Source organism: Panulirus ornatus, chromosome 65, assembly GCF_036320965.1.
Source record: "Panulirus ornatus isolate Po-2019 chromosome 65, ASM3632096v1, whole genome shotgun sequence".
Taxonomy (NCBI): Eukaryota; Metazoa; Arthropoda; class Malacostraca; order Decapoda; family Palinuridae; genus Panulirus; species Panulirus ornatus.
This window is the reverse complement of record NC_092288.1, coordinates 4,602,109-4,616,242: the sequence shown is the minus strand read 5'-3', so window position 1 is coordinate 4,616,242 and position 14,134 is coordinate 4,602,109. Positions and strand designations below refer to the sequence as shown.

General features: G+C 36.9%; 1 protein-coding gene across 6 annotated transcripts in view; it reads left to right on the top strand.

The window, feature by feature from the left end:
- Nucleotides 1-4,659: 4,659 nt before the first annotated feature.
- LOC139746641 (protein fantom-like) overlaps nucleotides 4,660-14,134 on the top strand; it is a 30,538-nt gene continuing 21,063 nt past the window's right edge. For 2 of the 6 annotated variants that reach the window (XM_071658065.1, XM_071658060.1), the window contains exons 1-9: nucleotides 4,660-4,759; nucleotides 4,878-4,934; nucleotides 5,639-5,712; nucleotides 5,946-6,050; nucleotides 6,929-7,058; nucleotides 8,424-8,583; nucleotides 10,534-10,761; nucleotides 11,765-11,872; nucleotides 13,712-13,961. In XM_071658065.1, coding sequence (XP_071514166.1) covers nucleotides 5,649-5,712; nucleotides 5,946-6,050; nucleotides 6,929-7,058; nucleotides 8,424-8,583; nucleotides 10,534-10,761; nucleotides 11,765-11,872; nucleotides 13,712-13,961 — 1,045 coding nt within the window. In that variant the 5' untranslated portion in view covers nucleotides 4,660-4,759; nucleotides 4,878-4,934; nucleotides 5,639-5,648. The remainder of the gene's footprint in view (nucleotides 4,760-4,877; nucleotides 4,935-5,638; nucleotides 5,713-5,945; nucleotides 6,051-6,928; nucleotides 7,059-8,423; nucleotides 8,584-10,533; nucleotides 10,762-11,764; nucleotides 11,873-13,711; nucleotides 13,962-14,134) is intronic. The other 4 variants (XM_071658061.1, XM_071658062.1, XM_071658063.1 and 1 more) reach the window with 4 other exon arrangements.

The following is a 14,134-nucleotide window of genomic DNA, read 5'->3' as shown; positions in this document are numbered from 1 at the left end:
GGCTGTAGAATGGTTGTGAGGCATGGGCTATAGATATGGTTGTGTGGAGGAGGGTAGATGTGTTGGAAATGAAATGTTTGAGGACAATATGTGGTGCAAGGTGGTTTGATCAAGTATGTAATGAAAGAGTAAGAGAGATTTTGTGGTAATAAAAAGAGTGTGATTGGGAGGAGAAGAGGGTGTTTTGAAATGGTTTGGCCACATGGAGAGAATGAGTGAGGAAAGATTGACAAAGAGGATCCATGTGTCAGAGGTGGAGGGAATGAGAAGTGGGAGACCAAATTGGAGGTGGAAGGATGGAGTGAAAGAGATTTTGAGTGATCGGGTCCTGAACATACAGGAGGGTAAAAGGCGTGCAAGGAATAGATAGAATTGGAATTATGTGGTATACCGGGGTTGGTGTGCTGTCAATGGATTGAACCAGGGCATGTGAAGCGTCTGGGGTAAACCATGGAAAGTTCTGTGGGGCCTGGATGTGGAAAGGGAGCTTTGGTTTCAGTGCATTACACATGACAGCTAGAGACTGAGTGTGAACGAATGTGGCCTTTGTTGTCTTTTCCTGGCGCTACCTCACGCACGCGCGCGGGGGTAGGAGGGATGCTGTTTCATGTGTGGTGGGGTGGTGACGGGAATGGATGGGGGCAGGAAGTTTGAGTGTGTGCATGTGTATATATGTCTGTGTATATATGTCATGTGTATGTGGGTGGATTGGGCCATTCTTTCGTCTGTTTCCTTGCGCTTCCTCGCAAATGCTGGAGACAGTGAATAGATATGATTTAATAAATGAATGATGAATAAATAAAGAAAATATGTGCAGTTGCTACATATTCCAAGGCCATAAACATAGGTAATCCGGTAAATATCTCTATCATTCATTTATTTCTTCCCATTTTTCACGTCATTCTTCAATTTCTTTACCAACTGATATATGTGATTAGTACTCCTCTTTATTAAACTGTTTAGGGTATCCAATGATTTGTGTATTTTCCACTGACTCACCTGCACTTATAGTGGTGATTGTAGAGGTACTGAGGAGAGCAGAATTTTTTCCTTGCCTGTATGTCAATGGAAGAGACATTCATAGGTCAGTAATATAACAGGTGGGGAAAATATAAAAAAATCATTTGACATTATGTCAATTTAGGATTAAAAAGTTCTCAGGATCACTTTCTCTTTATAATTAGGTTGTTCTTTAATTAACTCTCCCATAATCCAATATCATTATCTCCTGCTGGGTGATGAAACTTTTGTTACAAGAAACATATGGATTGGTTTGCCTCTTATTCTGGCATTCTTGCTGATCCTTTCTAGTATAACTTCTCATTTCCAAAAAATTTGTATGTGTGCACCTAAATTCACACATGCACATACACAGGCATATGTGGACACACAGTGTCACCTGTATGTCTGAATCCAATAAACCATTATTTATTTATTCATTTATTTATTTTTACATGAGTGAAAGGAAGACTTGAGCACCACTTTCAAGTTTCCCAGTCAAGATGACTGTCTGTATACAATGGTCAGTTTTTGAAATAGGTAATAGCAGGTAAAAGATCGGACAAAAAAGTAAACAAGGAACAGGTCAGAAAAGATGTGAAGAAATAGTGGTGCATGATAGAATGGAACAAGCTAAGAAAAGAGGCAGTGAGTTGAAAGGTCAATAAAAGGTTAAAGAAATAATTACATGAAGTCTGTTGGGGATGAGAGAGCTTGGGAAGTGAGTCAGTTGTTGTTCGCTGATGATACAGCGCTGGTGGCGGATTCATGTGAGAAACTGCAGAAGCTGGTGACTGAGTTTGGTAAAGTGTGTGGAAGAAGAAAGTTAAGAGTAAATGTGAATAAGAGCAAGGTTATTAGGTACAGTAGGGTTGAGGGTCAAGTCAATTGGGAGGTGAGTTTGAATGGAGAAAAACTGGAGGAAGTGAAGTGTTTTAGATATCTGGGAGTGGATCTGTCAGCGGATGGAACCATGGAAGCGGAAGTGGATCATAGGGTGGGGGAGGGGGCGAAAATTTTGGGAGCCTTGAAAAATGTGTGGAAGTCGAGAACATTATCCCGGAAAGCAAAAATGGGTATGTTTGAAGGAATAGTGGTTCCAACAATGTTGTATGGTTGCGAGGCGTGGGCTATGGATAGAGTTGTGAGCAGGAGGATGGATGTGCTGGAAATGAGATGCTTGAGGACAATGTGTGGTGTGAGGTGGTTTGATCGAGTAAGTAACGTAAGGGTAAGAGAGATGTGTGGAAATAAAAAGAGCGTGGTTGAGAGAGCAGAAGAGGGTGTTTTGAAATGGTTTGGGCACATGGAGAGAATGAGTGAGGAAAGATTGACCAAGAGGATATATGTGTCGGAGGTGGAGGGAACGAGGAGAAGAGGGAGACCAAATTGGAGGTGGAAAGATGGAGTGAAAAGGATTTTGTGTGATCGGGGCCTGAACATGCAGGAGGGTGAAAGGAGGGCAAGAAATAGAGCGAATTGGAGTGATGTGGTATACAGGGGTTGACGTGCTGTCAGTGGATTGAACCAAGGCATGTGAAGCGTCCGGGGTAAACCATGGAAAGCTGTGTAGGTATGTATATTTGCGTGTGTGGACGTGTGTATGTACATGTGTATGGGGGGGGGGTTGGGCCATTTCTTTCGTCTGTTTCCTTGCGCTACCTCGCAAACGCCGGAGACAGCGACAAAGTATAAAAAAAAAAAAAAAAAAGGAAGAACAGTTATAAGATGAGCCCCCATTCTGTAAACCTTCCTCCCCATATGTACAATAGATAATTGTGTGTTCACATATGATTGAACAGAGAAGTTGGTTTGTGAAGCCCCAATCTACTTTGGTGTTACTGAATTCCCATAGTTTTGTAAGAGTTTTACGTGAAAAATTGTGGGTAATTGATATATCTTTTTTTTCACATTTTCAGCCCATAATTTGAGATGCATTTAGTTTTATGGTTTGCCCCATCGTGATTCCTTCATCACTGTGAATTGTCGTCTTTCCTTATTTAATGGGGAGGGTAGAAGTAACTTATGAAGTGAGATATGTAATCCACATGAGGATCATGAAAATATCAGTGTAGAAAATGTCAGAAAGGAAATGGTTTACTAACTTTTATTTATCTGAAAGGCAGTATGACAGATATGGAAGAATAATATGTTTAAAAGTTCAGTGCAACTGAATGGGTGGTAGGAACTTCGAAGGTAACATTGGGAAAGACTGTGTTATGGTCTTGTGTTTTGTTCTGTTCCTCATATTTCTCTCTGATGCAGTAATATGAGAGAGAATGCTTATATAGTATGGGCAGAGTATTTGAAATTAAAATGGAAGTTAAGTGATGTTGTATGCTAGTAATATATTTTTGTAAAGAGTAGGAGATAAAGATTATTGTATGTTGATATATATTTTAATGTAAATATATATGAAAGCAAGGAGTTTGTGTTTGGGATAGATACCTTGGTGTACGAAATTTAATTCAACTTACAAAATTGGGGATGGATGATGATGCAGATTTGTGAAATACTTTTTGTAAGAATGGAGAAATGGGAAAAATTTATTGGAAGATTGAATATAAAGAAAAGTTTTAAACAAGGGAATGTAGATAGAAAGTAATATACCCAGATAAATAAGTATTCAGTGATGCAGTGGAGAACAACTTAAATGCCTGTTAGTCAGTAAGGCCTCTAACTCCAAGTTAAATCTGTCAGTTGGCCCACTTTAACCTTTAACAGGTGCTTTACACTGTGTACATGCTTCTTAAAATCTTCCCATAAAGACATAACAATCTTTACATTTAACTCCAACACAAGATTTAATTAGCATCCATAGACGTCAGTTGTTATTGGATCTGTGCAATACTTTGGAATACGTATCCATCCAGGCTTTCATATATATTGCAGAAAAGTATTTAAGCACTCATTTTCTTCATAATATGAACAACTGAAGGAGTTCCATCATATATTTATATCTCGTATTCCCCATTATTGTGTACTTCTCTACATCTTATTTTTACCATGCCCGATTAAGTGATTTTTAATCAGTTCTCAGGTATTCCTTTCTTGTATGTATTTACCAATTTATGATAGCACTGTCGGTCATATCTTTATGTTTTTCTCATGTAATTCTGTATCCTTTTAATCCTATTCTAAACTACACCTCTTTTCATTTAGCAGGTTTTTTGGAAAATCCGTTTGAGTTCCCGTTTGCTTATCTTTATCGTACTATATACATCCTTTATCTTAACTCCCAGATGATGGATCATTGACTAGAAAGACTTAACTTTATAAAAACCATGTTAAGCAGGATATATGTATAGATGAAAAGTAGGTTTGATGTAGTTAAAGATAGCTTAAGGAAGCTATTTGAACTTTATTTCCATTGGAATTATCATGAATAGGTTTCTCTCTCTATCGGGATTCTATAAAGTTTCCCGACACCTCTGCAATTTTCTTCCATCTTCATGCAATAACACATGGACATAAAAATTTTATTTAATTCTGTAGTGCTTTCTTTGTATAAGGTAGTTCTGTACATCTCTGTAACACTTTGATATCAGTTTAAACGAAATGTACTAAAGAATCGGAGGTAAAAGCATTTTATAAAAGAATATTGATTGATTATGTTCTTCAGTTACTTGTTCGCTAAAATGTTTTGCTCTTTTTTGTAATGCACTCTAACACATTTGGTCGCCAACGTAGTCGTTGGAAGTGTTTGCTTGTTCATTTCTTATGTCAACAAATTCCTGACACCACTTAGAAATGTGTATATGTGAGTATAACTTGTTCATTGCATTCTCATTGTTTGTCATACCGTATAACTGAAGAAACATATTTTTCCATTTAAGAAATAGTTAAACTGTATATCTAACTCTCTCGATCTGCTTCAGAGTAGATGAGACAATGAAATGTAGACGGCAGTGGCTCCTGGATACTACCTCAAGCTGGTAAGCTGCGGCTGTGTGAGTTCTTATTTGCTTTAGAGACGCGGTGAATGTAGCAAGAGGTCAGTGGATTTGTGAAAATTAGTAGAACGCTATTCCAGCTCTAATGATCATTCAAGATTATAGATTATGTTAAACTGATTTATTAGGTCTGTGTAAGTTGGTTGGTTTAGGTTTATCGGATTTATATTTGTAGAAGATATTTGCGGGACCACAGAAATTGCCTGGATTTGAAAACAATAATTGTTTATGGACTGCACACACTTACTAGAAGTGAATTAGATTGGTGCTATGTGATATGGATTATTTCTTTGTATCCTTTGATGGTAGATGACACTTGTGAGAGTCATGAAGATCATGGAGATAATGGCGTTGATGAACGTTAAAGTAACTTACACACTTATAAGATAAACATGTGCAATGAAAACATCACCTAACTTTATGAAGCATCCAAGATTTATTTTATATTTGTTATAGTCAAATTATACGACTGATATATACCTGTACTTTGCTTCACCTGATTAGATTATGAATTCTTTTGATATTGTTGGGATATGATATTCAAGTTGTTTGTTCATTTATGAAGATTTGTATTATACTCATATGGTTGTGCGATTTATGATGCATAGTATAAAGCATTTGTTCATCTTCATTGTGAATTTATCATAAACTCTCATGAGTGATCTGATTAAATATCTTCATTCCAGATCTGTAATTATGTCTACCAGTGATGATTATCAAGTTCCTGTTCGAGATGGACATTCCCTACATCCAAAACATAGTGAGTCTTGGCATTATTGTACCTGTAGTGAGCATTTCATGTGCTTGCCATTACTTTTATATTTTGTTTTTGTTCTTCAGTGGAATGTATTTATTCTTTTGTCCTGTTTTTCCTACTGCTTACAGCTGGACGGAATTCTGTAAGCATTAGAGAGGACTTAATCACAGAGAAGTTAAGACTCATTTCTTTATTTTTTCCATAAATGTATTGTAACCAAAATATTTCACCTGCAGCCACTGTAATAGATATGAGGCCAGCTGATGTTTGTTCAGAAAGCCCCAGTAAACATATTATAGGCCTACAAGGGGATGTGAAATGGTATCCTGAAATCTTAAGATGTAAGTTCATGTAGCTGAAATGTTTAGTTCCTGCAAGTGTTGTCTGCGTGATGGTTCTCTCCACTAAATCTTCTTTATTTCGGTTGTCATTTCTGTTGTGTTTCATTGATATATGCTGTTAAAATGCTGTTGCAGCCATTTGTTGTTAGGGAGAGAACACAGATTCTGAGTAGTATAGAATTTCATAGGAGCTCTGGTAGTATGTAGTAAACAGAACCCTAGCTTTCCTTTATTTCCAAATGAAATTGACTGAAACAAGCTTCCTCAGAATTTCAATTTTCATTTTAAATTCAGCTTTACCTTGAGCTTTTGTTGTAAGTTTAGCTAGATTGGACCCTTAGCTTTTATTTTGCATGGATACAATGGAACATTGGTCTTTTAAGTCCCTTTGGGCCTTAGATAGAACCTAAGTGTGTGCTTTAAGGCGAGAAAAGCTTCTAGGCATAATAGATTGACTATCGGTACTTATTTCTATTTTTATTTGTATCATGTTGGTATTTTCTTCATTTGTATTATGGTTTTAACTCGCTAGATCTTCCCCAGACGTTTTAGTGAATGAATTTCTTCTTTCTCTAAGGTGTTAAAGATTCAGTAAGAGAACTTTAAAAATTTTGCTGAAAGATTTTGCATATTGATTTGGTAGTTAGGTTCATAAAGCTGCAAGTACTTCCATGCACTAGAAGGAAATGAAATATATTGATCTTTTGAAAGCATACAAAAGAGAGGAGAATAAGAAATGATAAGTAGAAATAGACAAAGAGATATAGAAGTAAATGGAAAGAAGTTAGGGGAATGGAAAGCAGCATCATTGTAGTGTAGTGTGAAGAATGGGATTTGATATATAGATTTTATAAATTAGTTTTTGTGTAATATTTCAGCTGTTCCTGAGGAAATGTATTGGTTAAGCCATTTGAGCCAGGAAGAACTCCTTGAGAAATATGTTGGTCTCAGGGATGATTTTTACACCTTAAAGAAATTTACCTGTAAACAGGAAGACAAGATAAAAAAGTAAGTTCCCAATAATTCTTTTTTAAGAAGTAAGTTCCTATTATTGTTTATCACCTATTTAATGAGTTTCACAATCATGTGTGAGAGCACCTATTCACTGTGCATTTGAAATGTAATTTTACTCCTTAATATGGACATATCTATAAGGATTCTTCCCCTTTTGTCATTATGAAACATTTGAGCAAGGCAGATGCTCAATTGCAGGACTCAGCAACCATACTGCAACCCTTCTGTACCTGTTACATCATGTAGAGGCAAAGTGGTGCTAGTGGCCCCTCACTTACATGCCATCTGGCACTGTTCAGAAATTGACCTTTGCCTGACATTAGCTTGAGGTGTCTCCAGTTTTGTTTCTGGCCTTCAGGGATGTTGGATTGATATCTTTGCCTTTTATTTATATTTTTTACCTTGACATTTCATAACGACATTGGTACTTCTTTGTTAATAACAGTTGCATTATTTGCCACAATATGGTGGAAACTTTAGATTTAGTTGTGATGTTCAGCTTTACCTATATCCCATTAGCATTATTTCCTGGTTTCCTTACCTTGCCCTCCCATTCCCCTATCTTTCTTTACGTAACTTTTCTCTATACTGACTATGACCACTTTTAGGATGATGCCAACAGTCTGTCAGCCCTGGGTGAGTGGGTCAGTAATGTTACCCCTTTGGTGATAATTACCTATTAGAACTGTATGAGGAGAGAGTTTTGCACTCATAGGGCCCCATCTCTTTAACCATCTTTACCTCTTAAATTTATGTATGATGTCTGCATTAACCATTTCCTCATTCAAGCTGCTCCTTTCATCCACCACTCTTATTGGTTTAGTGTCAACCTGAAATCAACAAGTTGTGGTTACCAGGGATGTTTGGTCAGGAAAGAGTGGGAAGGTCAATTGTTCTTCACCATAAATACTAGGAGAGAAAGGTTCTAACCCTGGTATTCCTAATGATGTCTCAGGGAATCTCTCTGTCCTGTGGGATTCTGCCTTGAAAAGAGTTTTCAGTTTTCACAATCATTTTTTCCTTTTTTTTTAAATAATTGGCCTTTGCTGCACTTGCAAGATATTCAGATTAAGGTAGTAATTTCCTTTGCGCAGATGCCAAGAATCCCTGTTTAATGTTCAAAATATGAATGCATGGTTACAGAAGTTCTTAAATTGCTTGTGAAGATTTCTGATTGCTGCCCAGCACATAATGCAGGGAAATGCATATATAGTGTTTATGGATTGAAAAATACAGTGCCGTAGTTTCTGATCAAAAGTACTTGAGAACTGCCAACTTAACTTGAAAGGAACAACATAAGAGCAAATAATTGTCGGTAATATATTGGATATCCTGTAAAGTTGTAACTTTGTGTTGCAGGCTTCAAACTAAATTGCGGAAATTGATAGCAGATCGAAAGAAAGATAGCATCGGTAAAGGAAATACTTCACTCACTGTTCAAGAGATGGAATATCAGGATGCTCTAGAAACACACCGTCAGTCCATCAGAGAACTACATCTGAAGAATGAACATTTAGAGGTAAAAACATTGAACCTTGAAAGAAACATGTAAACCTTATAATCAACAGACTGGTCTTGGCTACACAAGATGTAATTCCTCTTTCAGCATAGTAGACTTTGTGTTTCTCTGTATTACAGTGTTTGAACTAGAATAGAACCTAGCCAAAGTTATCATTAGACCACTCAGTACAAGTCATTAAGCACTTAGAGTCCACTGTTGTGAAGTCCCAATTCATACCTCAAAGGCTCAGTTAAACCTTTTTCTATACTGATTGATGTGGCACTGGCAAAACATACTCCAATCAAGGCCATCTCAGGTGAGAAGGAAAACTTTGAGGAAAAGAATGAAGAAAGTAATCAGGGTCTTGCAAGTGTTTGTAGACCTGACACAAAGTTAGAAAATTTCTAAAAAAGAGGAAGAGAATTCCACAGTTTCACTGTGTAAGAAAATAAATAGATATGTAAACGATCATTGCATGTGTGTCTAATTTGGTCTCCCCCATTTCCTATCCCTCACTTCTGAAACATATTAGGGCAAATGAAGCCCCTATAGACATGGAACAGCTACCTACAAGAAAGATGATAATGGGGCTCCTACACTTCACCCTTAAATCTGGGGAAGCAGACTTTGTGATGTTAATTATATGGGGCTTCCAAGATAAAGTGGAGGATATTGTGATGCCCAACTTTTTCATATTATTATAGGGTTGAATTCTGGTGTTTATAATTGAACATGAGGAAATGTGTGACACTTAGAAAGAGATAGAGGGAGAAGTTGTATCTTAGTATGCTGAATTTAACCAGCTTACTACTTCTTCAATCTTAGATGCTGCACAAGTCTGAATGGCGAGAAGAAATATGTTTGGTGTGAGAAAGAGAATTACTATTAGAGTAAGAGAAGAGGGAAAATGAGTTGGTCTGTAAAGTGGAATCTTAGGCAAAAAAAGGTAAACAGGTATTGTAATAAGATTTGACATGTTAGAATTAGACTTTTTTGCTTGTCATGAAAAACCAATAAAATGTAATGGACAAGATTTTTTTTTTTTTTTTTTTTTAATTTTCCAAAAGAAGGAACAGAGAATTGGGCCAGGTGAGGGTATTCCCTCAAAGGCCCAGTCCTCTGTTCTTAATGCTACCTCGCTAACGCGGGAAATGGCGAATAGTTTAAAAGAAAGAAAGAAATGTGGATGATAATTAAGAATCACTGTTTTTTGGTCATGACTGACCTCACCACTACAGACACAGATTCAGCATATAAAACCTTTTAAATCTAGGATATAACTTTCATTCTGAAGACATTAAACACTACTCCTTTGTTTTCTTGTACTTAAGTTACACAGACAAACACAATATCACCACATTTCTTGACCTGTGATCCTGCCCAGTGGATGTGTCCAGCTACCTGTGAGCTACAGGAGCTCTAGAGATGGGGTTCCTTGTGCAGGAAAGTAAGAAAGTAAGTAATAGTCCATGATGTCAGTCTGTTATTAGCCCATAGTACCTGTTGTATGTTGGTTAATGAATGATTAAGGAATTTTTAGATTCACAGTACAGTTGTTGATATCCAAAAAAGGCCTTTTGGACCTGTGTAATGTCACAATGGAAAAATGGATCTCCCCTATGTAAAACTCGAAGAATGAGGAAAAAAACATACTTGCACCTATCCATTGGTTTGAAGCAGCAAAATTTGTTCACTTGCAGATCCACGGGAAATCTATACTATCTATACTCTATTGTTTTGTTATACATTTTATTGCTGAGGCTCACTGGGTTGCAAGTACAGTGGTCTTTCCCTTTACAGATTATTTAGGGATAGGGCCAAAGCCTCCTTGTCTTAGGGATAATACAAAAGAAAAAGTTTAAGATGTTACATCTTCAGTTCAGAATCAGTATCAATTGATTTAAGGCCCCCAGTTCTTTAGAAGATTAGAGGTTTAAATAAATTTTGACAAATCAGCATTTTTTACAGAAAAAGCTGAAATTGGCAAACATTCAGTTGAGCACTGCAAGGAAGAATAAACCTTTGTTGTTTCGGCATGTTGGAGCAAGAGTTGATAGTGGACTGAAGCAAACACGCTCATCAGTCGTCCCTCAGGTACGGCAGCAGGTTCAGCCCAAGTTATCTCCCCCAAAACCTTCATCATCAGATGATTCTACAACCCCAACATCATTGACATCTCACCAGCAAAGAGACCATGTAAGTTTTCTTTTATGCAGGTTACAAAAAAATTTCTAAACTGAATATTAACACCTGTTGTATAATCCTGTACCATAAGATATTGCATCTTGAGAAATATTTTAATGGGTTGTATAAGTAGGTACAGGCTTCTGGATTAACTCTGTCATTGGTAACAGATCTCCTTTATGGTACTTTGCCTGGAAAGTTTAGGCTGAATATGCTAGTCATTTGATTCTTTTCAGAATATTATTAAACGGTGAAAAGATGATGCACAAAAGATTATTTTGGCATTTTTCTTTGATAACACTTCTTAAGGTATTCAAAATGGAGTTTCATTTACAATTGACTAGCTAGGTTTTTACATGGGGAATGCAAAGGTGATTTGAGGTACGGCAGAATAATTTACTCTTCAGCTGCTGCCTTTAACAGATTGATTTAAAGTAGACAAAACTAAGGATAATATCAATAATTAGTACAGTGATGAAAAAGAAGGTAAGAAAAGAGAATGAAGATACTGTACTTGATAAGGGATGATGGATAGCCAGGTTTAAGTTGCACAGACAGATGTTTGTGAGAAATGATTGAGTGTCCCACAGTTGACCTTGGCATAGCAAGGAAATATGATGATGAAGAGAGAGAGGTTGTTTGTTAATATGATCATACTGAGATAGTTTATTATTTATGACTAAAAGAACAATTATGATTAAGATGAATAGTAGTAGAGAGTTTATTATTTATGACTAAAAGAACAATTATGATTAAGATGAATAGTAGTAGAGAGAGATTCATTTTTGAGTGATAGAACAGAATAAAGGATCATGGTGCAAGAGATGGAAGTGTGAGTGAATGACTATAGCTATGCATTGACAATTATTTATTTTGAAATTTAGAGGAACCACTAATTGTATGAAATTTACACTTGAAAGCTGTTGAAAAACTTGCAAAAAATACTTAGTTTGATATATGAATACAATTCAAGTTGTATTAGATGTTCATTTTGACTTTTGTTTTATTGATTTAGGCCTTACCAGAAAGAGTAAATGAAATTCTAGAAGAAGCTAGAGAAAGAATTCTGGCTCTTGAGGCTGAGAGAGAAAATCTTCAGAAACAGCTTAATGATAAACTACAGGTAAGGGTATAGAATAATTAGTGTGTTTTAGACATTCATTGCAATTACATTGTTTGGATGGTTATACTATGAACCATACTGGATAGACCTTTGAAGTGTGCAAGTTTAGAAACCAGTTTTCTCTTATATCACAGTGAGATACTTGAATTTCTCTTGATTCCATGATTCATGTTTTTAACCATTTTCTAAGCTTAATAAATAGAAAAGTAGAGAGGACTCACATAGTTGCCATAGTGCTTGAATTTCTCTTGCATCCATGACTCAAAATTTGTGTCCTGATTGCATGATTCATTTTTTTTATTATTATTATACTTAGTCGCTGTCTGCCACGTTAGCGAGGTAACACAAGGAAACAGATGAAAGAACGGCCCAACCCACCCACACACACATGTATATACATAAACGCCCACACACACACATATACATACCTATACATTTCATGTATAGGTAAGTTGCTTGAGACTGAGTGTGAACAAATGTGGCCTTTTTTGTCTTTACCTAGCGTTACCTTGCACACACATGTGCAGGGGAGGTTTGCTATTTCATGTGTGGTGGGGTTGCGATGAGAATGAATAAAGGCAGTAAGTATGAATATGTGCATGTGTATATATGTATATGTCTGTGTATGCATATGTATGTATAAGTTGAAATATATAGGTGTGTATATGTGCATGTGTGGGCATGTATGTATATACATGTGTATGTGGGTGGGTTGGGCCATTCTTTCGTCTGTTTCCTTGCGCTACCTCGCTAACGTGGGAGACAGCGACAAAGGATAATGAATAACATTTCATGTATACATACATATACATACACAGACATATACATATATACACATGTACATATTTATACTTGCTGCCTTCATCCATTCCCATCGCTACCCCACCACACATGAAATGGCACCCCCTGCATGCGTGCGAGTTAGCGCTAGGAAAAGACAACAAAGGCCACATTCATTCACACTCAGTCTCTAGCTGTCATGTGTAATGCACCGAAACCACAGCTCCCTTTCCACATCCAGGCCCCACAGAACTTTCCATGGTTTACCCTAGACGCTTCACATGCCCTGGTTCAATTCATCGACAGCGCATCGACCCGGTATACCACCCGGTATATTCACTCTATTCTTTGCTCGCCTTTCACCCTCCTGCATATTCAGGTACCAATCGCTCAAAATCTTTTTCATTCCATCCTTCCACCTCCAGTTGGTCTCCCACTTCTCGTTCCCTCCACTTCTGACACATATATCCTCTTTGTGAATCTTTCCTCGCTCATTCTCTCCGTGTGACCAAACCATTTCAAAACACCCTCTTCTGCTCTCTCAACCACACACTTTTTATTACCACACATCTCTCATACCCTTTCATTGCTTACTCGATCAAACCACCTCACACCACTTATTGTCCTCAAACATCTCGTTTCCAACATATCCACCCTTCTCCGCACAACCATATCTGTAACCCATGCCTCGCAACCATATAACATTGTTGGAACTACTATTCCTTCAAACATATATATACACACATCATTTATAAGAATTATGTACATAGTTTCTTATCTTTAGCTTATGGTACACACATCATATAGAAGAATTATGTACATAGTTTCTTATCTTTAGCTTATGATACTCAGAATTCTGTATCAGCACAAACTAAATAGTCTTATGTCAATAGCATCTTTATAAAGTACCATCTACTTTCATGTTGTAAGCATCTACATGGTTATATATCAGTAGGCTTTGATGACTTCATAACATTAGCATCTGGTTAATTTTATAGCAGAATTATCATCCTGATATTTTTTAGTTACTTGTGCTGTGTATGTTTACATTATCTACAGGAAGCTGAAGACACTGAGTATGAGTTTCAACAGAAAATAGCCATTTTGGAGGAGGAAATAATAAACCTTAGGGAGGACTTGCATAAACATGGAGTACGTGAAGAAAGGGATTCTGTGGCAGTTGTCCGTGCTGAACGTGAGGCTCGTACCCTTTCTGCTCGTACAACTGCACTTAAAGAGCAATTAGCAGTCACTGAAGAGAAAGTTGAAGCAGAGAGATCCAGAAAAGATGCTTTGCAAAGTGACCTTGGTGAGTGTAGAGAAAGATTTATTAGCACATTAGTATGAATTGCTGATTTTACCAGAAATTCATGCTCTACCCTTCCTCTGTAACTTAGCTCTCTCAGTTCTGGTACTATTTGATGCTTTCCTCAGGACCTTCTCTTTCAACTCTTTCTGCTTCTTTGAGTGTGGTGACCAAAA